This window comes from Telopea speciosissima, chromosome 8 (genome assembly GCF_018873765.1).
Source record: "Telopea speciosissima isolate NSW1024214 ecotype Mountain lineage chromosome 8, Tspe_v1, whole genome shotgun sequence".
NCBI lineage: Eukaryota > Viridiplantae > Streptophyta > Magnoliopsida > Proteales > Proteaceae > Telopea > Telopea speciosissima.
Genome location: NC_057923.1, coordinates 1,881,607 through 1,908,141, shown reverse-complemented (window position 1 = coordinate 1,908,141; position 26,535 = coordinate 1,881,607). Strand labels below are relative to the sequence as shown.

At 39.2% G+C, this 26,535-nt stretch overlaps 1 protein-coding gene across 1 annotated transcript; it reads left to right on the top strand.

The window, feature by feature from the left end:
- LOC122671848 (protein BONZAI 1-like) lies at positions 1-26,535 on the top strand. The gene is made up of 16 exons (XM_043869298.1): positions 1-246; positions 7,793-7,840; positions 17,371-17,519; positions 17,643-17,691; positions 21,596-21,652; positions 22,548-22,736; positions 22,826-22,960; positions 23,424-23,485; positions 23,572-23,674; positions 23,763-23,877; positions 24,483-24,559; positions 24,650-24,787; positions 24,905-25,069; positions 25,794-25,907; positions 26,011-26,107; positions 26,213-26,535. The coding sequence occupies exons 1-16, from the start codon at positions 97-99 to the stop codon at positions 26,305-26,307; spliced, it is 1,743 nt and encodes a 580-aa protein (XP_043725233.1). The 5' UTR covers positions 1-96; the 3' UTR covers positions 26,308-26,535.

Below are 26,535 nucleotides of genomic sequence, written 5' to 3'. Positions count from 1 at the left end.
ATTTACTCACAAAGCTATATATATACATCGTGTATCCATTTCAAATAATACGAGCTCAGTTTGTCTTTCTCTTTATCTTCGTCGCTGCAAAAGAGAATGGGAAACTGCTGCTCCGATGACGGCGGTGGTCGATCTGCTGTCGGAGGCACAGCTGCTCCTCTTAACAATCTCTCCGGCGGCCCCAACGATGCTGTCGATTACTTCTTGAAGTCTCGGGGATACCACGGCCTCTTTACTCAGATCGAGGTTCGTTTTACTGCACTTCAATTTAGTGTTGACCTTACGTCTCCGTATCTACATCTGTTTTTGTCGCCCTTCATTTTTTCCGCTTTCTTTTCTTGTGGCCTTCAATCAGGTTGCGTTAACGAATTTCTGTTGATTAGTAAATAGAGATCCCGTGAGGTTTCTATTTGTACAGTTGGAATTTCATGGAGTGAGATTCTGAGATCCAAATGGAAACGGATTCGCCATTTTAGTTTGATAAGTTTTTAAAGATAATGGTTGATTCATGGACAGCTAGGATATTTTAAGAGATTTCGTTCTGGAACTAAAGAGCGAACTATTCATTTATGTGTCCAGTGAGCTATCTTTAAGTCGAAAATTGCCCTTTGGAGAAGTAAAACCTAAACGTTCCAATTATGGCAATTTTTGCTGCAGATTTTCTCACATCTACTTCTTTATTACTTCCGCATGGAGTCTGTAGAGTGTGTGCGGCTTAGTAGCGACTAGCGAGTAATAACCTGAGGAACCAAGGTGCAAAAGAAATTGCAAGTTGGCCACTTCAAGGTGTGTTGGTATCTTCACGACAAGAAATGAAGGGCACAAAACCTTTCCAATACTTTTGCTACCTCATTGCATTAATGTCACCTAGGTCACGGAGTAATAAGGATGCCCCTGTTTGTTGTAATTAAAGATAGAACTTGGACCAAAATAATGACCGACTTGTATGAGGGAAGTGTGCGGATTTTCAAGGAAGCAGTAAGGGAGAGACTTTACATTATTAATTTTGTCTTAGACTCCCATGGCCTTGATACACTGTTCATATAGTTATGTATGTGTTCACGCATATCCAATATATATGTCATACAAACTGAATTAGAGTGTTGTTCATGTCATGGGCATTATAATATTTAACCAAACTAGTTCAAATCCCATTGTTCGATCAGACACTAAAAAATCTTGCAAAACCTCCACTGATTTGTTTTTGGGATGACTATTTACATGTTTGCATCTGGATAGTTTGGCTGTTCTCATGAAAACAAAGTGTGGATAAAAATGGCATTGTTCTAAAACAGAAACTTTTTCGGTTTCAGAATGTCAACACTGTAACCCACATGTTATAATAGTTTTGTCTTAACAAGGTTACAAATTTACAATTGAACCAACACTAGGACTAGGTTAGTAATGTGGGGGCATCCTAGAAAAGGATTCCTATGGTTTAATAAACCATTGGAGCAGTTTTGGTGTTTGGGAGATAACTGGAAAATAGTTATTTCCTCTTTTGGGTCTATTTTTGGATGGTTAATATGTCTTTGTTTGGTGAGATTTTGGCGCTGTTTGAAACCTCATTGAGTTACCTTTTGCAATGAGACCAATATATTGCAAACTATATTTGGAAAGTTATGACCCACTTTGTAATAGTGTCAATCTATGATGGGATTAATTGATGTAGATCAAAACCTGAAGAAGAAGAGGCCCAAACACTGTCATGTTACTGTTCACGTGCACAGTGTCACAACCCCTTATCTTTGGCTTTTGGTTGAAGATATTCCTTGAAAATTGTGAGGGGCAGAACCCCTTATCTTTGGCTTGGCTGAAGATATTCATTGACAATTGTGGGGGGGGGGAGATTAGTCTTTTAAATATTAGTTATTTAAGTGCTAATAAGTTGAACTGATGGGGACTACAGGCTGGGGATTTGGGCTGCAACAATTAAGTCATCCAAGTGGGTCCTACAAGGAGATATGAAGACTTAAGAAGATTTAGAAGATTTTATTATGTTTCTATTTTTATTTCAGTCCTAGTTAATTAGAGTAGTCTTTAATTCTTAAGATTGAATCAATTAGTCAAGTTTTCTATTTACTAAAATCATGTTTGTAACTTAAAGTCATTGGTGGTAGCTAACTAAAGTCTTGGTTGTAACCTAAAGTCATTGGTGGTAGGTTACTAAAGTCATGGTCATTAGTGGTGGGTTACTAAAGTCATGGTTGTAACCTAAAGTCATTGGTAGTAGGTTATTAAAGTCATGTTTGTAAATCATTGGTTGTTGTAACCTATAGGCATTTATGTCTCTATCCTCATACTATATAAAGAGACCATGGCTGCTCTTAGAAGGATGAATTACAATCAACAAATCAATCTCCTTGTGAGTTCTTTACTTGTTAGCAAGCGGCCTTGGGTGGATCTCCCTTGGTGGTCTAGGTGGGACTCCTACGGCTAGAACACTAGTGGGACTCTAGTTGTCTAATTTATCTTTTATTATCATCTTTATTCTCAAGCATCCATCATCCATTACAACAGATCATCTTCAAGTAAGTTATCAAGGTATCTTATGTTCTGTTCCTGCACCCTTCTTCCATTTGCACCCCTCTGCTGCCTTTAAACCCTATACATAACCCTCTTTTTATAACCCTCTAGCCGTGGCTTTTCTTTATCTCCATTCAAACCAGCAGCCAACCATCCTAATCAAACTTAATCTAATCAAACCCATTTTAGTTCAGACCCTATTCTCTACCAGTTTTCGATCTTGGCGTGCTAACCATTTCAGGTCTGCACCATTAATATGCCAAAAAGTCTAATAAAGATTAGGAATCTTATTTTGGGTTTATTTTGTGAAGTAATAAATTTTATTTTTTTTTAGAAATGGGATTTAGCACTCATGGGAGTTGCTAAAACTATAACAACAACAATAACATTGTAGCCTTATCCCAACTAAATGGGGTCGGCTACGTGGATCCTTGCTCTCCAATCAGCTTAGTTGCTAAAACTGTATTGAGGTTCAAAATAGGAATTCTAATAATTAGATTCAAAATACGAATTTTAGTAATTAGGTTCAAAATAGGAATTCTATTAAGAGCATGGTACAAAATTTCGCGATATATCGCCGAAATTTCGGTAATTTCGACACTACCGAGACGAGATGGGCTTCCTAAATGAAAAAAGTTCAAATTTCGTAGAAATTTCGGTATATTTCGTAGAAATACTGTGTATTGAGCAGTATGTTTCGGTAAATTTTGGTAAAGTTCATAGAAATACTTTGTGTATTGAGTATTGGACTATTGACTATTATGAAGTTTATGAGTTATGACTTATGCACTTATGACTTTATGAGTTTAAACTTTAAAGTTTAAACTAAAGGCTACATTTGACTTTATTTTTGTTTCATTACTTTGTTTAAATTTCTTATTATGTCTTTTAGTACTTAAACAATATGTATTTAACTATTTTATACATTAGGGTCTGACCGTATACAATCAATCAAGGTTGCAAACCCAAAACACCACTTTGAGTTCATTTTTTTTTTGCAATATGAAGGTTTAAATGTGTTTATTTAGCTTAACTAAGGGTGTACATGAAGTATCGGGCCTTAATATGACAAAAAACCCATCGAGATAGAGTGCCGAAATATGGCAGAAAAAATATCATATTTTGGCAAAATTTCGGTATATTTCGGATATCTCGGTAGGCCCGAGATACCGATATATCACGAGATATTGAACTATGATTAAGAGTCAAAGTCAAAATTTTATAGGGAATTAGGGGATTGGTTGTTGCCTATGTAAGGAATGGTTTATATTTTTGGTTACGTTGAGAGAATGGTTCTTGTTTGATGGTCAAACATTAGCTTTGTTCATGGTGAAAAAGCCTCATCATTTCTCTTTCTTTTTATTCTGTCTGGGGTTCTATCACTTCTATTTGGGCTCATTACCCGCAGGTTTGAAAATCTTCCTGCATCAGTTAGTCTCGCTCTAATCATACTTTTTCATGGGACAGTTTCTTTGTTTTGTCGAAATAGGATGAAAAACCTCTTTGTGTTTTCCTCAGCCTACAAAGGCAAGTTATATTAATAGCTGTTGGGCTTCAGAGTTGGATGGGGGAAGATTGTGTATGGTTTTCTGGAGTTTAACATATTGTCAAGTGACATGCTCATGAGGTACACACCTTTCACTTGAGGCATGGAAAAGGGGGGTGTCTGCATTCATGCCATGTTAATGTGTCATTCATTTGTTTGTTGTGCTTTGAATTTGCAACTTTGGGTTCTTTGGTTAGCCTGAGGTATGGTTGAAGTCAAGCCTCAAATGCCTTTTGACGATGTTGCTCCCATCATGGTATTCACTTTTTTCCTATGTCAGTTTTATCCGGAGCCAAAGTTGTCAAATTCTTTGGACAACTCTGAAACAATTGGTTCATAAGTTCAGGTGAATGGACCATTTTACCCCATGTTTTAATTATCGACACCAAAATGACAGTTAGCATACTGGCATTCTGTACCTGACTCAAACTGAGAATATTTTAGAACAAAAGGTGTAACTTCTCCATCCTCAGTTCCTGTGCACATTTATTTGGGCATTTATGCATGTAGTTGGGAAATGGCTTCTTGTTTTTGAGAGATGAATCTCTGAATAAAGCATGTACAATATTATGTACTCATCTATTTTAAGGAAAAAAGGACAAAAAATTATGTACCCCATTAGTACATATGTGCATGTAGTTAAGAAAAGGCATAGTTAATTATATATGCATGTAGAAGTCCAAGTGTCGACATTCCCTTTTAATCAATTATCCATTTACAAGAAATCGGGTCATCTTTCTCTTTCAATTTGGTAGATATTGGGAATGGTACGACTCTTTCATTCATGTTTTCATTTGACGTGCATGATAGTGTGGGAAGAAATGATTCATTAGATATTTTGTTGATTATACTAAGGGCCATTACCCAGTGCTGGTCCCGCCTATGCGGGTCTGGGAGGGGTTGAGTTTGGTGTCGGTCACAACCTTTGGCATTTTTTCCCAGAGTTGCCGCCCTCAAGACTTGAACCTGGGTATTTAACCTGGCAGCTCGAACCTTTTACCATTGCTCTAAGCAATGGCTCCTAATTGTATACTCATATACTGAAGTAATTATGAACCCCTTGGCTGACTCTTTTGGGGTTGACTAGATTTTAATCACTCTATTGGTACCTATGGGAAGAGCATCTGATATATTAAAGTTTCCTTGCCATTGTTGTTCAGATTATATCAGCTAAGAATTCAATCTCTATGCCACTGAATACTTTGGAAGATCATACAATAACTGGAAAGTAATACATAAACATGGAATTCTGTTTGTCTCCTCTCAATGGCATCCCAAATTTGCCACATTTCATGCTAATTACTTGATGTTTTACTTTGTTTCGATATTTGGAGCTCTGTTGTGCGGAGATTGTCCGGGGCTTTGACCGCAAATCTCATTCCCCTGCTGCCCTCTTGAAAATTGACATCCATAAAGCCTTTGACTCCTTAAGATGGGACTTCATTTGTGATGTCATGACCCAGATGTCCTTTTCTCCAGTTTTTGTCCGATGGATTCATTCCTGCATCTCTTCCCCCTTCTTCTCGGTCATTGTTAATGGCTCCCCTGCCCGGTTTTTCCCTTCAAAAGTTGGTATCCTCCAAGGCTGCTCCCTCTCTCCTTTCCTCTTCTCCCTTACTCTAGAGGTCTTCTCTAGAAGCATCTAGGCTAAAACTGACCAACATCTCGTCTCCCCCATTCCTAATTGCAAAAGCCTTAATCTCACCCACCTTGCCTTTGCAGATGTTGTAGATGATCTTTTGATCTTCTCCAAGGCTTCCCCCTCCTCTATCTCTTCCATCATGTCTTCCCTTCAACTCTTTGAATCTCTCTCGAGTTTGCGCATTTACCTCTTAAAATCGCAAATCTTTCTTTCCAAGGTGTCTGAGCAGGTCAAAGCCACCCTCCTCATTGACTGGGTTTTCCCTCGGGTCCCTTCCCGTGAAATACCTTGGCCTCCCCCTTATTCCTGCCAGGCTGACTGGTCATCACTGCACCCCTATGTTAGATCTTATCTGTAAGAGGCTGCAGCTTTGGAAGGGCAAATTCCTCTCCTATGTGGGTAGGATTGTTCTGATCAAATCCGTTCTCCAATCCTCTTACATCTACTGGTGCAGTATCTATGATTTTCCTCAATCCACAATCAAAGCTATGGAATCTCTCTTCTGTGCTTTCCTTTGGAAAGGCCAAGAGTCCTCCAAATTCCTTCACCCAATTAGTTGGGCAGCAATTTGCTAGCCCAAATCTGAAGGAGGCTTTGGCATCCGTCGTATCCTTGATTACAATATTTCTGGCCTTCTCAAGCTGATTTGGAAAATCTCCTCCAAACAAGAATCAATTTGGGTTAATTGGGTTTACTCTTACCCCCTCAAAAATGATTCCATCAGGACTATCCCTCAGCCTGCGGACCCCTCCTGGGTCTGGCACAAAATCCTTCTCCTTCGTCCCCTTGCCCGTAGGGCCACTTCATCTGTGATCGCAGATGGTACCTCCACCTCCCTCTGGCTTGATCCTTGGCATCCCATTGGAGTCCTTTACAACACCTTAGGTGCCCGAGGGATCTACTCTACTGGCATCCCAAATTTGCCTCTCTCTCAGTAATCATCTCTTATGGCTCCTGGTCCCCCCTACCCCTTTCCCCCCTCACTTAGGTCTGGACCTCTCTCCCCCCGTCCCCACCCCTCTCATTCGGACAAAATAACCTGGCTCCTCTCCCACAATGGTATTTTTGGCTCCCACTCTGCTTGAGATTTTGTTAGACCCCATGGCCCCTCTGTCCCCTGGCGCAATCTTGTTTGGTTCAAAGGCCACATCCCTAGACACTCTTTCAATGTCTGGAGAACCCTAAACCTTTGCCTCCCCGCCTAATCTTTCCTCATTCACCACCACATCCATGTTTCCCCCTCCTGTATTCTTTGCTGGAATGGTATTGAGGACGTTGATCACCTTTTCTGTTCTTGCCCCCTAGCCTCCCCTATCTGGAAAAAAGCTTTGCAGTCCATTTGGTCTCAGAGTAGACGCCCCCTTCCCTTCGCCCGGGAGTGGCTTTGGCTTGATATGTCCTTTTCTGGTAGCTCTATTTGTGACACTGTTGGCAAGCTTGTGTTCGGGGCTGTTATCTGTCACATTTGGATGGAACAGAATCTTCATAAATGGACTTCCAACTCCCAGTCCATTGACCTGATTTGGAAAGCCATCTATTTTGATGTCAGTTCTAGACTTCATATGCTTCCCCATAGATCTCTTATAGACTCCCCAAGGAACAGGCTCATTGTTGTTACCTGGGGCTTAGATTCTTCTCTCTTTCGTTCTCCTAGCCAGGACCCCTAGGCTTGTGGCTTGTGTTTTGTATAGCTCCCCTCCCCCTTCTCTATCCCCTCTGTATTCCCCCCCTTTTTTTCCTCCCCTGCCTTTGGGGTTTTGGTAATGAATTTTTATTCACCAAAAAAAATAAAATGAAGAGTTGTTACTGCTCTTCCTTAATTTGTGGTTGTTTTTCTAATTGAAGCGTGTGCCTTCTTAATTTGTACACTAGCAATGAAGATTTACATTATTGGCATGGTGGATTGTGGGATGGCTAGCTGGTAGGTTTATGGGGCGTCATTTTGAGCACACACTTGATGCTTGAGAGTTATGCCATTTGATGTAACTAACTTTTCAAAGTTGCTATAGTTTTAAAAAAATGTGTTTATTACACTTATTTAAGTGCTGATATGACCCCTGAATTTTTTTGGTTAACAGTTATCATTATCTGCATCAAACGTACAAGATCAGGATGTGTTTTCCAAGGTTTGTTGCTTAACATCACAACTTTTGCTATTAATTTATAGTATCCCTTATTATTTTTATTCCTCATATCACTTCTAATCATATTTTTAATATTGACTACATATATGTTGGAAAGAAAAACAGAAATGGTTGCTCATTGCCTCCTATCATTTCAGTGTCAGGCTGACAAAGTTTTGGCCACGGTTAAACTATCAAGGCTCGTTCATCCTGAGCTTTATGTTTTTCCTAATTGATCTGATTTTTGGTCGTAGTGGATTTGTATACGTAGGAGGATAGAGTGAAGTGATAAACAAGGCAAAGACAGTAAGTTTTATGAAAGTTTATAATTTTTTATAATCATATACAATCGTAGTGATATTAAGGAATAAAAGTAGGGCATAATCTGTAAAATGAAAAACCTACAAATTATAACTGTTGGTGATAGATGGAATTTATGTAGCGCCTCAGACCCACACCACTAGCATGATATTGTCCGCTTTGGCCCATGGGCCTCACGGTTTTAAAAGGCCTCATACTATGGTGAAGTGCTTGAGGTTATCAATCGTCCAGGAAATTTCCCCCTAGGTGATGTGAGACTAAAGTTTGCACTCCCTTAACAATCTCCCAAACCCCATGGTATTATGTTGTTTCTTGGTGGAGACCCCTCAACGATCTCCCAAGCTGGCCGGGACTATGCCGTCTCTTGGGTGTCACATTCTCCCCCACTTACAAGCACAACGTCTCCGCTGTGGCCCCACACGTTGTTGGGGTCTGCTCTGATATTATTTGTAATGCCCCAGACCCACACCACTAGCATGATATTGTCCGCTTTGGCCCATGGGCCTCACGGTTTTAAAAGGCCTCGTACTAGGGGGGATGCTTGAGGTTATCAATTGTCCAGGAACTTTCTCTCTAGGCGATGTGGGACTTGTTACAATCCCAAAACCTAGTGATCAGACCTAGAAAAGATGATGAGGAAATAAGACAGAAGAAGAGAAAGAAGAAGAGAAGAAGTCGCAGACCAAGAGAGGCAGCCCACGACCTGGAAAACTGAATAACCAGATCATGGGCAGAAACTAGTATTATATAGCCAATATGCAGTTGAAGTTACAAAGACTTGACAGAAATACCCCTTCATAAAAAATAATAAAAACTGAACCCAAAAGACCGTAATACCCCTTGTTTCTCAACGCTCCCCCTAATGGGGGACAGAATAGGAGAAGGGAGAAGATAGAAAGAAATCAGAATTGCAGGGGGGAGGAGAGAAGAAACTGGAGAAGAAGAAGAAGGGTGCACACATGCACAAACTCACTTCAATTCGTTCTCATTATTCAATTCTGTTCATCACCATACAAGTCTGTCCACAACTCTTATTTAAAGGTAAACACAATAAAGGAGGAAGGGAATAAAAAAACTAGACTAGAGGAGGAGGATTTCTCTTCTAAATTTTGACCATCCATGTGCTGGGTGGTTGTAACCACCTTCCAACCCACTAAGCTAACTATAAACTGAAATCCTACGGCAATAACTGCCAAATAACTCTAAAATAAAAGATAAAACATAAATAAAATAGAATAAAGACTGCCCATGCTAGGTGTGTGTTCATATAGGTGTCATGTGGGGCCCACCAAGTGAAATATATGTTGAACTAAGGCTGTGAATACTGAAGTAGGGTCCACTGTGGGGTCCACCAGTTGGATCGGCCCGGGCTAAGATTCTCCTGCATTAATTCTCCCGGAGTTGAAAAAAAAACTCGACCACGAGTTTTATAGGCGGAAGAATTGAATTAGTACCATACTACCATCGATGTCAATTTTCAGTCCTCAATCCACCAGTCTTCATTCATGGCAACTTAGGTTCATATTCACTGTGTAGCAGAAAAATAACATGACAATAGTTCACAAAGGAGGGAGGGGGGAGGGAGAAATATAGAGAACCTGGATAGGAGAATAGAAGAAGAGAAGAAGAATAAGAACTTGAAAAGGAGAAGGGGAATAGAATTCAAGAAGAAGAAGAAAAAGAGGAGTTGAGAGAGAGAGATTCACCCAAGTTTGGGCTCTGATACCTAATAATGGGGGACATAATAGGAGAAGGGAGAAGATAGAAAGAAATCAAAATTGCAGAGGGGAGGAGAGAAGAAACTGGAGAAGAAGAAGAAGGGGGGGGGGGGGAAGAGAGAGAAGAGTGTACACACACACAAACTCACTTCAATTCATTCTCATTATTCGATTCTGTTCATCACCATACAAGTCTGTCCACAACTCTTATTTAAAGGTAAACACAATAAGGGGGGAAGGGAATTAAAAATCCAGACTAGAGGAGGAGGATTTCTCTTCTAAATTTCGACCATCCCTGTGTTGGGTGGTTGTAACCACCTTCCAACCCACTAAACTAACTATAAACTGAAATAAAAACTGAAATCCTACAGCAATAACTGCCAAATAATTCTAAAATAAAAGATAAAACATAAATAAAATAGAATAAAGACTGCCCATACTAGGTGTGTGTCCATGTAGGTGTCATGTGGGGCCCACCAAGTGAAATATATGCTGAACTAAGGCTGTGAATACTGAAGTAGGGTCCACTGTGAGTTCCACCAATTGGATCGGCCCGGTCCAAGATTCTCTTGCACCACCCCCTCAAGCTGGAGCATATATATCACTCATGCTCATTTTTTTACAACTCAACCGGAAACTAGGAGTAAACAAGAACTTTGTAAACATATCAGCCAGCTGATCTGAGGAAGAAACAAACGGAGTTTCGATCAACTTCTTCGTCACAACATCTCAAACAAAATGACAATCAACCTCATTGTGTTTTGTCCTCATGGAAAACTGGGTTACTAGCAATATACATAGCAGCTTGATTATCACAAAACATCTTTATAGGAGTAGGAACAGGAAAACCCATTTCTAAGAGTAAGGACCAAAGCCACAACAACTCAGCAACAATATGGGCCATAGCTCTATACTCTGCTTCAGCACTAGACATGGCAATGGTAGTCTGCTCTTGCTTCGCTAGGTAATGAGATTACCACCAACAAAGGTACAATAACTTATAGTGGAACACCTATCACTAGCCGAACCAGCCCAATCCGCATAAGAAAAACCAACCAAATCTATATGTTTGTTAGGCCGATAAATGAAACCTTTATAGGAGCACCTTGGAGATACCTCAACACTCGAACAACAACATCCCACTGAGATTTCTGAGGAGAATGCATAAACTGACTGAGCACACCCACTGCAAAGGAAATATCAGGCTTGGTAACCGTCAAATAAATAAGCTTCCCAATCAAGCTTCTATACTGGTGCACATCCTTGAGAGCTTCTCCATTATTTAAACCAAACTTTTGGTGAGGATCCATGGGAGTATCCACTGGTTTAAAAGCAAGCATACCAGTGTCAGATACCAAATCAAGCACATTCTTTGGGATAGGCTGATTCCTTTCCTACTTCGAATCGCCTCAATACCAAGAAAATAATGGAGTTGACCCAAGTCCTTGGTCTGAAAATTCTGCTGCAGATAACTTTTAACCTCTGAAATACCAACCATGTCATTCACAGAGATAATAATATTGTCAACATACACAATCAAAATAACCACCTTCGATCCTTGATGGCGTACACCGAATTAATAGAATAACACTGGGAGAAACCACATGTCATAATGGGAGCACTGAATTTATAAAACCAAGTCCTGGGAGATTGTTTAAGGCTATAAATCGCCTTATGCAGTTTGCAAACACGACTACTATACTCTCTCTGAGCAACATACCCCGGAGGTTGCTCCATATAGACCTCCTCATGTAAATCATCATACAAAATTGCATTTTTAATATCAAGCTGAAACAAAGGCCAATCAAGATTGACAGCAAGAGAAATAAGAAGGCAAAACGAATTCAATCAGGCAACTGGAGAGAACGTCTCAAAGTAATCGAACCCATAAGTCTAAGTATACCCCTTGGCAACCAAACGAGCTTTAAGCCATTCAAAAGAGCCATCAAGAAGGTAGTTGATAGTATAAAGCCATTGACACTTCATTAGATCCTTACCAGGAGGTAGATCAACCAAAGTCCACGTCTTACGAGTCAAAAGGGCATCCATGGCTGCTTTCCAACTAGGAACAATGACAACATCATGATGGTTTTTGGGTAGAGAATGAGAAGCAAGAGACAAAGCAAATCTATGATGACAAGAAGGAAGATGAGACAAGACAACATATTTATCAATGGGATAAAAAACAAGAGAGGTATTGGTGCAAGAGCGGGTACCTTTACGAAGTGCAATGGGTAAGTCATGAGAAGAGGGGGAACCAGGACCTCCAGTGGAGGAAGTAGATTGTGTGGTAGATGGAAAACCTGGTGGAGCAGAAGGAGCCTCAATATGCTGCACCGACTTAGGCTGCCACTGATACACCTGCAAAGGTGGGGAAGAACGTGGATTGGGGTGGTTAGTAAAGGGAACTAGAACTGGAACATGGGGATCGGCCGCAGGAGGCCATTCTTGAGAAACAGTAGAACTAGGAGGAGGAAAATAAGAAGTGCCATCAAAGAAGGTAACATCAACACTGACAAATTATCGCTGAGCAACCGGGTCATAACACTTATAACCCTTCTGAGTTCTGGAGTATCATAAAAAAACACACTTTGTAGATCGAGGAGACAACTTGTCAGACGGAGAGTAAAGATTGTGAACAAAGCAAACACACCCAAAAACACGAAGAGGCAATGAAAAGAAAGGAGACGCGGGAAAATCAACGGACAAGGGTGACTGATTATTTAGAATAGACGCCTGCATTTGATTAATAAGATAGCAAGCTGTCAAAACCCTATCACACCAAAACTGTTTTGGAACATGCATATAGAGCATAATATAGCACGAGCCACCTCCAATAAATGTTTATTTTGATGTTCAACAACTCCATTTTGCTGAGGAGTGTAAGAACAGCTAGTCTAGTGGATCATACCAAGGGCATCACAAAATCAGAAATTTCAGTTTGGGCATATTCCAAAGCATTATCAGAATGAAAAACTTTAATAGAAACATTAAACTAGGTCTTTATTTCATTATAAAAACCTTTGAATACAGAGGAAAACTCTGAACGATCCTTCAAAAGATATAACCAAGTAAGATGAGAATGATCGTCAACAAAAGACAAAATATAAAAAACCAGATCTGTTCTTAACACGACATGGATCCCAAATATCTGAATGAACTAAGGAAAACATAGTTGGACTCCACGAGACGCTACGAGAAGGAAAAGAAGCACGATGATGCTTTCCCAACTCACAGACCTCACACTCTAGGCTAGACACAGACTTAAAAACAGGAAACAAAACTTGTAGTTTAGACAAGGACAATAACCCAAACGACAATACCATTGAAACGAGTAGACCCCAGCAGTAGTATTTGCAGTAGCTGAAGTAGGAGCAGCATAATTAAGGTAATAAAGTCCATCTTTTTCACTCCGGCCACCAATCGTCTTCCTCTTATGGAGATCCTGAAAAACACAATAAGAGGGAAAAAAAATGACTGAACAATTCAACGCTTTAGTTAATTGACTAACAGATAAAAGATTTAACGGAACTGAGGTACGTGCAAAATAGATGAAAGATGAATTGCAGGCATAGCAAACACAGTACCATGGCCTAATATGGGGGTAGACTCTCCATTAGCAAGGATAGCAGACGAAGGATGAGGAATTTTGGAGAAAGAAGTGAAGAGAGTTGACTTACCAGTCATATGAGCCGAAGTTCCAGCATCAATTACCCACGGAGAGGAGGTGGAGGTAAGAAAAGCAGAGGTATCTCTATGGGCTAAAGTAGTAGATGAAGAGGCGGAAGCAATAGTAGATGCATTATTTGATGTCTCAAGCCTCTATAATCGCCTTAGCAGTTGACTAATATCATCACGAAGTAAAGAACCAGTTGATCCACCGACGGATGAGGAACTAGGATTAGTATCTCCAGAGGATATCTTATCAGTATTACTTTCAAGTACTGCATTATTTGATAATTGCTGAGCCCATTCTGGTTTGCCTTGCTTAGCCCAACAAGAATCAATAGTATGATTAGATTTCCCACAATAGGTACAGTGACGGGCAGCATGATCCAACTGCTGTCCACTATGGCCACCAGTACTACGGCCATCCAGGGCCTCCCCCTGAACCTTTGCCTTTGCCACGACCACAACCAACTGTAAATGCATAACTATCTTTGGTAGAGGAAGAGGAATCAGATTTAAGAGGAGAGGCAACATGATGAAGTCGAGAGAAAGTATCATTCAGAGTAGGAACTGTCTCCCCAGTAAGTATGTGACCCTTCGCAGCCTGTAACTTAGGATCTAATCCAGCCAAAAATTTAGAGACATAAAATTCATTCCTCTGAGATTTCAACCGTTCAATATCAGCGGTGAGTGGCTGAAACACATTAAGCTCCTCAATCATACTTTTAAAAGTACCAAAATATTCCTGTAAAGGTTTCCCTTCTTGCTTGAAATTGAAAAGTTTATCATATAAATAATATATTCTAGTCATATTCTTCTCTTGCGAGAATATTTCTTGTAAATCCTCCCACACTCCTTTAGCCGTGGAATGAAACATTACATTGGCTGCAATATCTGGTTCCATATGCCACAACCAGATAAGAATGATGGCATTCTCCTTCATCCACTCTTCATTCTCTTTACTATCAGATTCTGGTGGAGAGAAATTGAGTTATTTAACTTGCCTTTAGCCATAATATAAACCTTTACAGCTTGAGCCCATAACAAATAATTAGAAGCACCTTTAAGCTTGATTGAAGTGATTTGGACATTAACATTGTCCGTTGTGGGCTTGGATTCAGCGATGGTAGAGAAATAATCAATCAACAATATAAACAATTAAAATAATGATGTAGATGATGAAGACCTTCTGAAAGCAGAATTCCAACAGCAACCAAACCCAAGCAGACAAGTCACAGTTTCCAAAACAAATTGCAGTCATGAAAATCTAAGAAAAATTGAGAACCAGTCCACCAAATGGACAGAAGAACCAAACCAGATCCTGAATGCTTTGTAGAAGACTTGCTGTTGGGTAGAAAAGAACCAAGAAGACCAATCAAACAAAGTCAATCGAACCAGTCATGCACAAGCCGGCAGTAGCGCTAGAACAGGGAATTCCGCCAGGTCTGGAAAACCCTCAAACCACATATAGAATCCTTCCATAGTGATCTAGATCACTTAATCATCACAAAACAGAAACTCCTTTATTGGATAATTGAAGAAGTGACCACCTATCAATCCAATGGCATTAGATGAATCGCACAAGACAAAAATAGTGTAGAACTTGATTCTTAAAAAAAAGATCAAACCATCTGTAGATCTTCACGAACAGCAGTAACCATAGATGTAGTAATATAGGGAACTTGTTGATTGTTTTTTTTTTTTTTTTTAAAAGTTCCCATCACTGTAGATTGCAGCACTGGATGGCTGCCCACCACATGGAGGAAGAGAAAGAAAGAACCAGCAGAAGAACAGAGAGAGATCCCAAATCTGATCACCACAGCTCTGATACCATGTTACAATCCCAAAACCTAGTGAGTAGACCTAGGAAAGTTGATGAGGAAATAAGACAGAAGTCGCAGACCAAGAGAGGCAGCCCACGACCTGGAAAACTGAATAACCAGATCGTGGGCAGAAACTATTATTATATAGCCAATAAGTTACAAAGACTTGACAAAAATACCTCTGCATAGAAAATAATAAAAATTAAACCCAAAAGACCGTAATACCCCTAGTTTCTCAACAAGACTAAAGTTTGCACTCCCTCAATGATCTCCCAAACCCCTTGGTACTATACCGTTTCTTGGTGGGGACTCCTCAACGATCTCCCAGGCTGGCTGGTACTATGCCGTCTCTTGGGTGTCACAATTAAGATCAGGAAACATGTGATCTATATGAGGAAGCGACCCAACATACAAGAGGATAAAAGTAAGATGTAAAGAATTGTTGATGGGGGTAAATAATTTGATAATATTACATCATTGGCTTATAGACATAAGGAACTCAACATTTTCAGTAGTTTGGGATATCAGATCAGCGACCAAGGATTGTAGTTGGCTGCAGTGTTCCTCTTTGAGTTGTTGTAGTCGGGTTTTCGGTGTTTCTGATTAACCACTGTATGAAGAGGAGGTAAGGCTTTTAATTTGTGTACTGCTGCAAGCTCTATCAACTTCTTAGACTGTAGCTCTATTTTTTCTACCTTGGTCATTATGAGGGCTTCCCATGAGTAGATTAGCCTACTGTCTGATTTGTCCGGAAATAGCTTTACCTGTTGCATGGTCTGTTGGTTTTCATGTTTATAAGGTGGTAACATGTGATAGCAAGTTTTAAACCTTAACTTTAAAATTTCAACTTCTAGCTTCATGTCAGCACCCTAGGAAATGGAAGCTATGGAAAGTTGGAGACTTGCCAATTTCTTGCAAAAATCATTGAAGCTTTGGGAACACGTTTCAAAATCATGGACATGGATAGTGGAATTACAGGAATTGATGAGGAGATTATCTACATTCTCTTTGACTGATTTAAAGTGATGCACCAATTGACTTATACATGTTAGTGAATAAATGGATGTTATAAGTCCTCTCTAACTGAGTTAGACTTAATGCACAAATTGGTGATATGGATCCTTAGACACTGGGGTGGTAAACTGAAGTTGTCCATGAGAACTTGGTGGAGTAGTTTTAGTTCAGAACTTAAGATATCGTACACCATTCCATTTACTTAAATATTTGGAACAAGTGTGATGTGCTTCATTCAAGAACATTGAAAAAGTGTACTTTGCCCCCTAATTTGCCAAAATGAACTTCTTGGAGGTTGTGAAGATATGCACAGTTCAGCTGCAGGGTTATTATTGGTATATGTAATGTTTTATAATGAGTATTATGGTCAGGACATAGTCAGGACTCGGGCATAATTGTACTAGTGCATCTTTTTAGTAACATATAAATATAAGTGAGAGATCTAGTAGGGTACTCTTCTCTCTATTGATCAGTTTCTTTCCTTCTCTTTCTCCCGTGGGTCTTCTTTTCTTTGGATCTACCCACTGTTTAGTATCATTTCTTATTTAGTAACAGTGTTCAAGTTTGGCAGTAATTTTCAAAAAGAATCCAGGAGCCTTGGAATCATTTGGATTTTTATGAATGGGCTTCACAACAGAAAATTAATATATAGGTATCAACTTGCTTCAGTATGACACGAATCTGCAGGTTGGGTACAAAGAATACTTCTAAATTGGCATTCCACTTCGCTCATTTTGGTTGCATTTTTATTCCATGACCCTAAGGAGGGAGCACCTTGTTTTTGCATTGTCATCAGTGTTATATTGTTTTAATAGCTCCCATTTTCTTGTAGCATTAGTGCTTTGCTGGATTTTCTAGGCTCTGTAGCACTGTGATTTACAATTTCATTTGTTAAAGCTGTATATGATCATGATTCATGGATTATAGAAATCTTTCAATTTCTGCAGTAATGTTAGCCAGCCATCTTAGAAATCCATTTTGTTTGTAGAGTGACCCCATGGCGGTTCTTTATGCAAAAGGAAGAGATGGAAAACTTGACGAGATTGGCCGCACTGAAGTTATATTAAATTCATTAAATCCTGTGTGGATTACAAAACATACAATAACTTACCATTTTGAGGTTGTGCAGAGTTTAGTGTAAGTTTCATACTTCTATAATATTTGCTTCATCATTGCGGACTTACTTTACAATTTATCCCTCCTATTTCATTGAACGACAGCTTGGTTTATTCAATTTTACTGTTATGTGCCATGTCACAGGTTTCGTCTGTATGATGTTGACACACAGTTTCACAACGTACCAGTAAAGGTATCCATATTTTATGCCTTATGTGTATTGATTAGTTCTATAGTGTGTCATGAATTGTTCTGAATATGCTTGATTTCACGATTTTTCAATAAAGGAAAGGTAAACTTAATCTGCTGCTGTCATAAGATAATTGTAAATTTGTATCTCTTGTTCTTATATCGATCTCCAAGATATGGAAAAGACTGGCTTCTAATCAATTATTCAGAAACGAACTTATTCTTGGCCTAAATTTGGTAGGAAAATCATTGAGAGGTTTTAGTTTAGTACTTTCTTCTGGCACCCATAAATAGTTTTTTATGATTCCCACATTTATTAAAGTCAATTGCTTGTCATAGGTTTTTTTTGCGAAAAATTAAAGATGAAATTTTGTGAGATATAAAGTTCTTACTAGCAAACTAAAGTTTTCTCCTTTTCTCACTATGTTGGATAGTATAGTGAGTTATTGACAGAAATTCCTTCTGTTTTGTTGCTGACATCTTACTGGAGTGAAGATCATGTCAATGGTGATTCATACTTGATTTGGTCCAAAAATAGGCATTTTAGATGTATAGTCCAATGGATCACTTGTATACAGCTAAACTGACGTGAATATATGGGGATTTGTTCTGTGTAGTATGGTGGTGAGGGGTGTGGTTTCAACTCATTTCCTTAAGTCGTTTATAAGAGTACCAGCTCAAGGCAGACCGTTCAGATCACAAAACTAGGGTGTCTTCGGAAGTTGAAAGAAGCTGTCCTCAGGGAGGGGTGCCGAAGGGGGTTGTGTGTGTGTGTTTCTGTCTTTGGAAGTTCAGATCACAAAACTAGGGTGTCTTTGGAAGTTGAACGAAGCTGTCCTCAGGGAGGGGGTAGGGAGGAGGGTTGTGTCTGTGTTTGTGTGTGCCTCTGCGGTTAAGACTTGTGAACATGAACTGTGAAAAATTGAAAAAAATAAGTATTTGTACTGCGAATTATAATTTTTAAAAGAGTATCAAACAATTGACAAATTATGCTGCAGTTTAAGATACTTCGAAAAAAACCCACCTTTACATGATCATTATCCTTAATGCAATTTGTGCTCTGAACAACCCACAATATTAAATAATTACTAGGAGAGGCACAGGATGATATAGTGATACGATGTGGGTGAAAATGGGGGGGGGGGGGGAATTCCCCATTCTACCTGAGATTTGGCCTCCTTTTTTATAGTAACCTGCCTTGATAACCATAAATTTTCTGCTAATCTTTACCCTTGAGGATGTTAAGCTTGACTACTGTTACTTTCCAATCTAATTATTTGGCCTGGTGTTTTGTATTGCAATCGTTCTTGCTAATGATTCTATTCTTTTGTATAAGTAGCTTCCTTGGACTCTACTTTTCCCAACTTTAGTTGACTATCTCAAACTTGAATTTCCATCTTTCAACTCAGTTTAAGATTCCTTTTTTTTTTTTTGTAAGTTGGAATTTTATTGAACAAAAAGAAAGCCCTGCTGAACTAAACACGCCTTCAAGAGCAGTTAAACCCAGATGTGCTCCTCCTAGTTTCAGTCATATTCACATTGAATTGCTTATGAACTGAAGCCCATAGAATTGCCTTCTCTTATGCTTTTTGGGCCATCCTGACTGCTGAAATATGATAGTTTTAGGATGTTCTATTGTTCCATTCTTGTCAAATTGACCATACAGTTGCACCCTAATATCAGCATCCACCTTTTGCCTTCTCTTTTGTGTTGGTTCTCATAATGCCTAGTGCGAGGGTCACAACCTTTATATTAAATTTAGGATAATATGATTTATGGAGGATGGACTTCTGTGGAATTGTTACAATTGTGCATGGTTATGTTTTGATTTTAACAAATTTTGAGCCTTTTTTTAGGGAGTGAAGGCATACAGGTGTGCATGGTTATGTTTTGATTTTCACAAAATTTGAACCTTTTTTTAGGAAGTGGAGGCTCGGCATGCCCTTACTCGGAAGTAGAACAGCACACCCTTCTATAACTGCCATGTGGCAGCTAAAATGGACCTGAAATTTTGTCAATAGGTGGACTTTACCTGCAAGTTTCTACCCAATTCCGAGTTTGCAAAGTGGCAAAACAAAGTATTGAAAAAACAATGGTCTACCAAGGCACTGTAGTGGGGTGTATGGACATACATGGGAAGGTTTGCCTGCATATGAGAGGATATATTGAATCCCGATCTGAAATTTGACATGTGACCAATCCACATCATTTCCTAAACATCCAACGGTCAGAATTTCCTGATCACCCTTCCACATGGCAAATAACACTGGGCGTGCTGATCTACTTCCAGGTGAGGATGTGCTGAAATACAATGGAAGGAGGGCACAGTGAACAAGTATGAGAAATTGGCCTCACTCCACTTTCTAAAAGCAAAGACCATTTCCATTTTTCCCCTCTCTTCTTGTTAACATTTGGGTTTGAGCAAAATCTATTGAGATCCAACAAGATCATCAATGGTGCAGAGTGAAAGAGAGTACAATAAAGTGATACACATGAATCACTGGTTGTCCTACAAAGAGATCCGTGGGTGCTCCCCTTCTTGTGTCTGCTTTGTGCATTATGCCAGAATAAATGCATCCATTGAGAGAACATAATAAAGAAGCATTAGGCTCTAGTGCTTCTATATTTCAAGTTTTCAATATTAAAGACCAACATAGAGGTGATAGAGCCAGAAATAGTTGTGGGGAGTATTCATATGTTAAATGCAAGCTATGCGTTCCTATTTGCATCATGGCTTTATGTCTAACATGCTAGGCTGTTTGTTATAGCTCTTAAAGAGCTGCTTGAAATTAGTTTAAAGTGTGTGATATCCTTGGCAGTGGCTGCTCTGTATCTCAATAGAATGGACACAAAAAAGGAAATAAAGGAACTGTTGCGGTTACAAGTTAAAAAGGAAGGATGTTGTGTTATTATTGGGCGTGGGCTTTTGTTTTTGTAGGGTTGCCTTATAATAGGTTCAATTATAGAGCAGAACTATTAAGTCCATGTGGGAAGCAGAAATTTTATCAAGTGTCTTGGTTGTTAGGAAGTTTGGTTATTTGGCAAGTCTTAAAAAGGTCCTATACTGCCATGGAGTCTTTTTGGAAATGTATGAATTTATTCTTATAGTAGATTCTAAAGATGTTTGGACTATACAACAATGCTAAATATCTGCCATGTAGCATATAGGTGGATCCAAATTTTGTAAACATATTGTCTACTTGGTGCTTGGCTTATGTGGTTAGTTTCAGCCTGAAAGCATTACACCTTTCTCTTTCACCTACCTTTTTTTCTCAAAGTTACTGCTTGTGGTACTGTTCCTTTCCCCAAACAGAGTAGCTTTGTATTTTCATCTATTTCTTACATCCTAGCTTCATTCTACCTAAAAACCCTTGTTTGCCTTCCAAAAAATTTTCCCTCTTTGTTTATTTCCCATATGTCTAAACCAGAATCTCTCTCTCTCTCTCTCTGCCCACGTATCTCCAAGCCTTACCCACCATCTTTCCTTTGTAGTTCAGCCTAGAGTTCTGAAAACCTAGTATGCCCTACTTCAAGAACAAGAGGAAAAAAAGGAAAGAAAAGAATACCTACTGGTTACGAAACTTGATAATTTTTTCTTATTTTGAGCTATCATTGGGATAGTGTTAGATGGGTTGGTTGTCTTTTTCGCTTAAAATGCATACATTTTACACATAGTTATCAAGGCGGAAAGGCGACCAAGGCGTTGGAGAGGGTCCAAAATCAAGGTGACACCAACAAGGTGGACCAAGGCATCCAAGGTGACTGCCTAAGCACCCAAGGCGACCAAGGAGCCTGGATGCCTAGGCATTGCCTTGATAACTATGATTTTACATGTGAAAGATACACGAGTTAAGGTTTTGCGAGGCTAAAATATTAAATCTATAATGATTACTTTTAAACTTATGCAGATGCTTAGACTGGATGAGCAACAATTCATTGGGGAGGCTACTTGTCCCTTGTCTCAGGTTTGGCCTTCTCACGACTTGACTGTTTTTTAATCACTGAACCATGTTGTGCCAAGCTCAAGGTTGCAATGTCATTATGACCTCAGATTCTCCATGATTTATATGGCAACCATGGTAGCCAACCTGGAGCATCCAGTTGATATGCCACCTGTTGTATTACATGCATCCTGGAAGTGTGATAAAATTCAACTTAACCATGTGTCTGATCAAAGGATTTTCTTGTCCAAACACTACATAAAATGGACATGGGTGGGTGTCTGTATGGATGCAGGCTATCCAACATGCCTCCTGATTCAAAATGACATAGGTTACAGAGAGATGTGTGTAATGTGGACATTGACACAGATACTGGGGTCCCACATGGTGGCTGGTAATGGATGATTCTATTATATTTCAAATCTTGGAGGTGGCCTACCTTGGATGTTCCTGGTCAATGAGCATGTTTCTGTTCATGTAATATAGATGCTTTGTGTCTGTCAAACAATTCTCGAATGTATCTCTTAGTTGTTGGATTTCAATATATTTTTAGAATTCTTACTTTCATCATTTGGAAAATTATACTATGATCCAAGGTAGATGAAATTTTTAATCTCCATTATATGAAATGATGACAAATGTTTTTGGAAACTGATTAACCGTTTGATCATTTTAGTGAAAATGGATTCAGAGAATTTTGTTGTCCTGTGGGTCATGCTACTACGACACACACCTGGACACTACTCTCTCTCTCTCACTGATTCTGTTCTTCTTACTTTTTCATATGGAACGGGGCCTGGCAATCTAGTTGCTACGCTTGTTTTTTGGAAACATAATATGTTTCCAGGAAATATGTGTCTATTGGAAGCATATTTTATTTACTTGCAAGCATACTCTTGCCTTCTTCCTATTTGTGCAGATAGTTACTAGACCAACTCGTTCATTGACACTAAATATTGTACATGGAGAGGAATTTGCTGGATCTGCACATCACCGAAACTTAGGAGAACTAACTGTTCGGGCTGAAGAATGTGTAGGGTCAAAGACTACAGCAGAGATAGTCTTACGGTGCACAGATCTAGAAAATAAGGATCTGTTCTCAAAATCTGTACGGGTCTGCCCGTAGTTATTTCCCACCTTGAGTAATGTTTGAATGTTGTTTCTACAATAATGTTAATGGTCTGTCTTGTATTGCAGGACCCCTTTTTGGTAATATCGAAAATGGTGGAGAGTGGGAGCCCTATTCAAGTTTGTAAGACACAAGTAAAAAAGAATGATCTCAATCCAACATGGAAGCCAGTATTCTTGAATATGCAGCAAGTTGGAAGCAAGGCATGAGCAACTCTTCCTCATGAGCTAGTAATTTTTTGCAGTGTCCCTTGGTTAAGACCCAACCTCTTGTTGTTCAAGGCATGTGTTGTACACTTTGGACATGTGAACCATTTTGAGTCTTAATCACTCACTGGATGGATACAAGCCCAATGTCACCCATCAATCCCATCTTAATTATCTGATTCATGGACCTTTTCCTGACCTCTTAGTGATTGTGTACTTCCATCTGTATTAGCCATTTGTATTTTCTTGAATCAGAATGTTGAGATTCTCAAGTTGATGCATTTTGAGGCTATGATTCATCCAAGGAGTGGATCAATTTCTTTTCTAGTTAATATCGATGATTCTATGTACCACACGTGCAGAGCATGTCGTGGAGATGGATGTTGGGTTTTTGCCTGAAAGATATTGTGGTTCCTGTTTATATTTACATCTTTGATCATTTGATACTTCTAATGTCCAGGACACTCCGTTAATTGCAGAATGCTTCAACTTCAATAGCAATGGAAAACATGATCTTATTGGGTAATTGGACAAATATTTTTCTGTATCTTTTTTCTCTATCTTTATTGACTGGATTCTGATTTTGCTAATGTTTAATGGACCTACAGAAAACTTCAGAAATCATTGGCAGAGTTGGAGAAGCTTCACAGTTGTGGGGTGGGAGAAAATTTAATGTTTCCAACTGCTGTTGGACATAATTGCTCCAACAAGGTTATGGTCATTTGGATCATATGTATGCTCCCATTCATTTATTAGCAAATTATTTTCTCACTGACAAGTTTGCTAACTTCTGTTTCAGGCATTAAATAGCAAGCTATATGTGGACAAATATTCTGAGAGTGTTCAACATACTTTCTTGGATTATATTACTGGTGGTTGTGAACTTAACTTCATGGTGGCTATTGATTTTACAGGTACTTAAGTTTGCTTTAGTTTGTCATCTGATTATTGGACATTGAGATTGGCTCATGTTCCATACTTGAACACTGTATGCACTGTAACTATAATAAATACCATCACCTTTAGATGGAAGGATGTGCACCCACCACACATGTAACTTGATGGAGCCTGGAGTAATTTCTGATGGGTTTTATAATGGAGATCTCTAGGTCTGAAGTATGGCCAAATCGACCGATGCAAATACTTTATATCTTCCAATTTTTTTGATGGGCAGTTGATGTCAATGTTACAAAGTAACAGATTGGATGGGTAAACACTTATGATTGGATTGTTTTCTGACCTGTGAGATCTCCTTGGTGAGACTATCCAGATGATGATTCCAAACTGCTGTCTTTTCATCTTCCCCAATTTAGTTGGTTTTCTCATAGTGGATGTCTACTTGCAGACTTTTGGAAAAAAAATAAAATAAAAAATACCATGTTTTCTGTTCTTCAAAGTAACCTTTTTCATAGTTTCAATACAAAGATCTTTGCATTGTATATCATCCAAGACATGTCCGCTACGCATATTTTTTGAGGTGGCCAAGATACCAATATTTAATCCTGATTTCTCTTATCAGCTTCAAATGGAAACCCTCGCCTCCCAGATTCCTTGCATTATATTGACCCCTCAGGCCGGCCAAATGCATATCAGAGAGTGAGGAACTGGTCTTTGCTATTTTGATTTCTTATTGAGTTTTTTATCCGTTTTGGAACTAGGTTATTGAAGTTTCATATTATTTTGCAGGCAATCTTGGAGGTTGGAGAGGTGTTGCAATTTTATGATTCAGATAAGCGCTTTCCTGCCTGGGGTTTTGGAGCTCGACCAATTGATGGACCCGTCTCTCATTGCTTCAACTTGAACGGAAGCAATTACCACTGCGAGGTGAAAAATAGCTAACAAGCTTGTATTATTTTTAATCCATCGCCGTGAATTAGCACAAGTTTCCTATTTCCAGGATAAAAGCGTCCTACTTAGCAGCTTCCTTTCTATCTTTTCCAGGTTGAAGGTATCCAAGGGATCATGATGGCTTACACAAGTGCCCTTAATAATGTATCCCTCGCAGGGCCAACCCTATTTGGGCCAGTGGTTAACAGTGCTGCTTCAATAGCCAGCCATTCACTGGCAAATAACCAAAATAAGTACTTTGTTCTACTAATAATCACGGTAAGTAAGAAAATGGCCTGCCATTAACTTCAGTCATGCCTTTACCATTGATGTGGAGTGTAACCTACCATTTGAGGTTTATTTCCAGTTAGGTTTTTATGTGCCAGAAACAAATGTCAATAACTATAGTAGGAGAAGTGTGACATGCCTCATGTCCCAAAACTGTAATATGTCAAACATGGGTGGGCCATGTGATAGAGGGCTTCACACCCATCTCATTGGTGAAATTTCAACTCAAGAAGTAGAAGTGTGTTAAACTTGAGTTCAATTTGACAGTAAAATTACAGAAATGCTCCTAGATTCCTTTATAGTGGATTGGCATTCTTGTAATTTGGAAACGTCTTAACCCTTGACCATGCTCATTTTACGTTGAAAGTTTATTGATGAGATGTCATGGGGGTCATCTATGACATGACCCCCTCAAGACATTCAAATCCCTAAGGTCTGTGACACTAAGATTTCACCTTTTATTTATTTGTGGAACTGAATTTCTAAGTTATCTAGTTGTCATAGAGAATGTTATAAATTCTATCATATGGTTATGAAATCAAATTTTGTGGCATAAAATATCTATCACAAGAAGAGATGATCAAATGGTGGGTTGCACCCCTAGCACATGCCAGGGACAGCAGTTGATGTCCCGAGGGTATAACCACGATAAGCTCAGGATATGCCTGTTTTACTTGATGCTCCACTGCCTCTAATTTGTGTTCCCATTGTTCAGGATGGTGTAATAACAGATCTTCAAGAAACAAAAGATGCCCTGGTGAAGGCATCAGATCTGCCAGTGTCAGTTCTCATTGTTGGAGTTGGTGGGGCTGACTTCAAAGAAATGGAGGTATTGTATTCCCATACTTCCCCTTCCTCGTTGGAGGCAAATCAAAGATGACTTCTCTCTTGCACTTGGCAGCTCAGCTTCTATGTGATTTTTCTTTGTGCAGGTATTGGATGCCGATAAATGTGAGAGGCTTGAAAGCTCGACTGGACAGGTTGCATCACGTGATATAGTGCAGTTCGTTCCATTTCGGGATGTGCAAAGTAAAGTATCTGTATAGATTATTTATAGGAAAACCAGCTATTCCGAACTTTCACTTCCATTGGCAATTGACTAGATAGCAGTAACCTCACTTAAAACATTTGCAGGTGGAGAAATATCAATTGTTCAGTCCCTTCTTGCTGAATTGCCTGCACAATTTTTGACCTATATGCGGACAAGAGAGATTCTCCCTCACAGCTGATTATCTTCGAATTGTACAGACACATTTCCTTTTCTGCTTGCACATCATTTTCAATGCCCCACGTTAGCATCATCCCTCCATGCAAAAACAAAGCTATGGGTTTTGTTTTTTTTTTTTGGGGGGGGGGGGGCGCGGGGGAGGAGGAGATAAGGGTGTTTATCAGTTTTTTTTGTGTTTCGGTTCAAGATGTAATGGACATAAATCGAAACCGAACTGATTAACCGGTTT

Bases quoted from the DNA above. Each gene is read 5' to 3' on its own strand.
- LOC122671848 (XM_043869298.1), top strand. From the start codon at position 97: ATGGGAAACTGCTGCTCCGATGACGGCGGTGGTCGATCTGCTGTCGGA. The intron at 23,486-23,571 runs GTAATTGGACAA...ATGGACCTACAG, and splicing joins GGAAAACATGATCTTATTGG to AAAACTTCAGAAATCATTGG. The intron at 23,675-23,762 runs GTTATGGTCATT...CTTCTGTTTCAG, and splicing joins GACATAATTGCTCCAACAAG to GCATTAAATAGCAAGCTATA.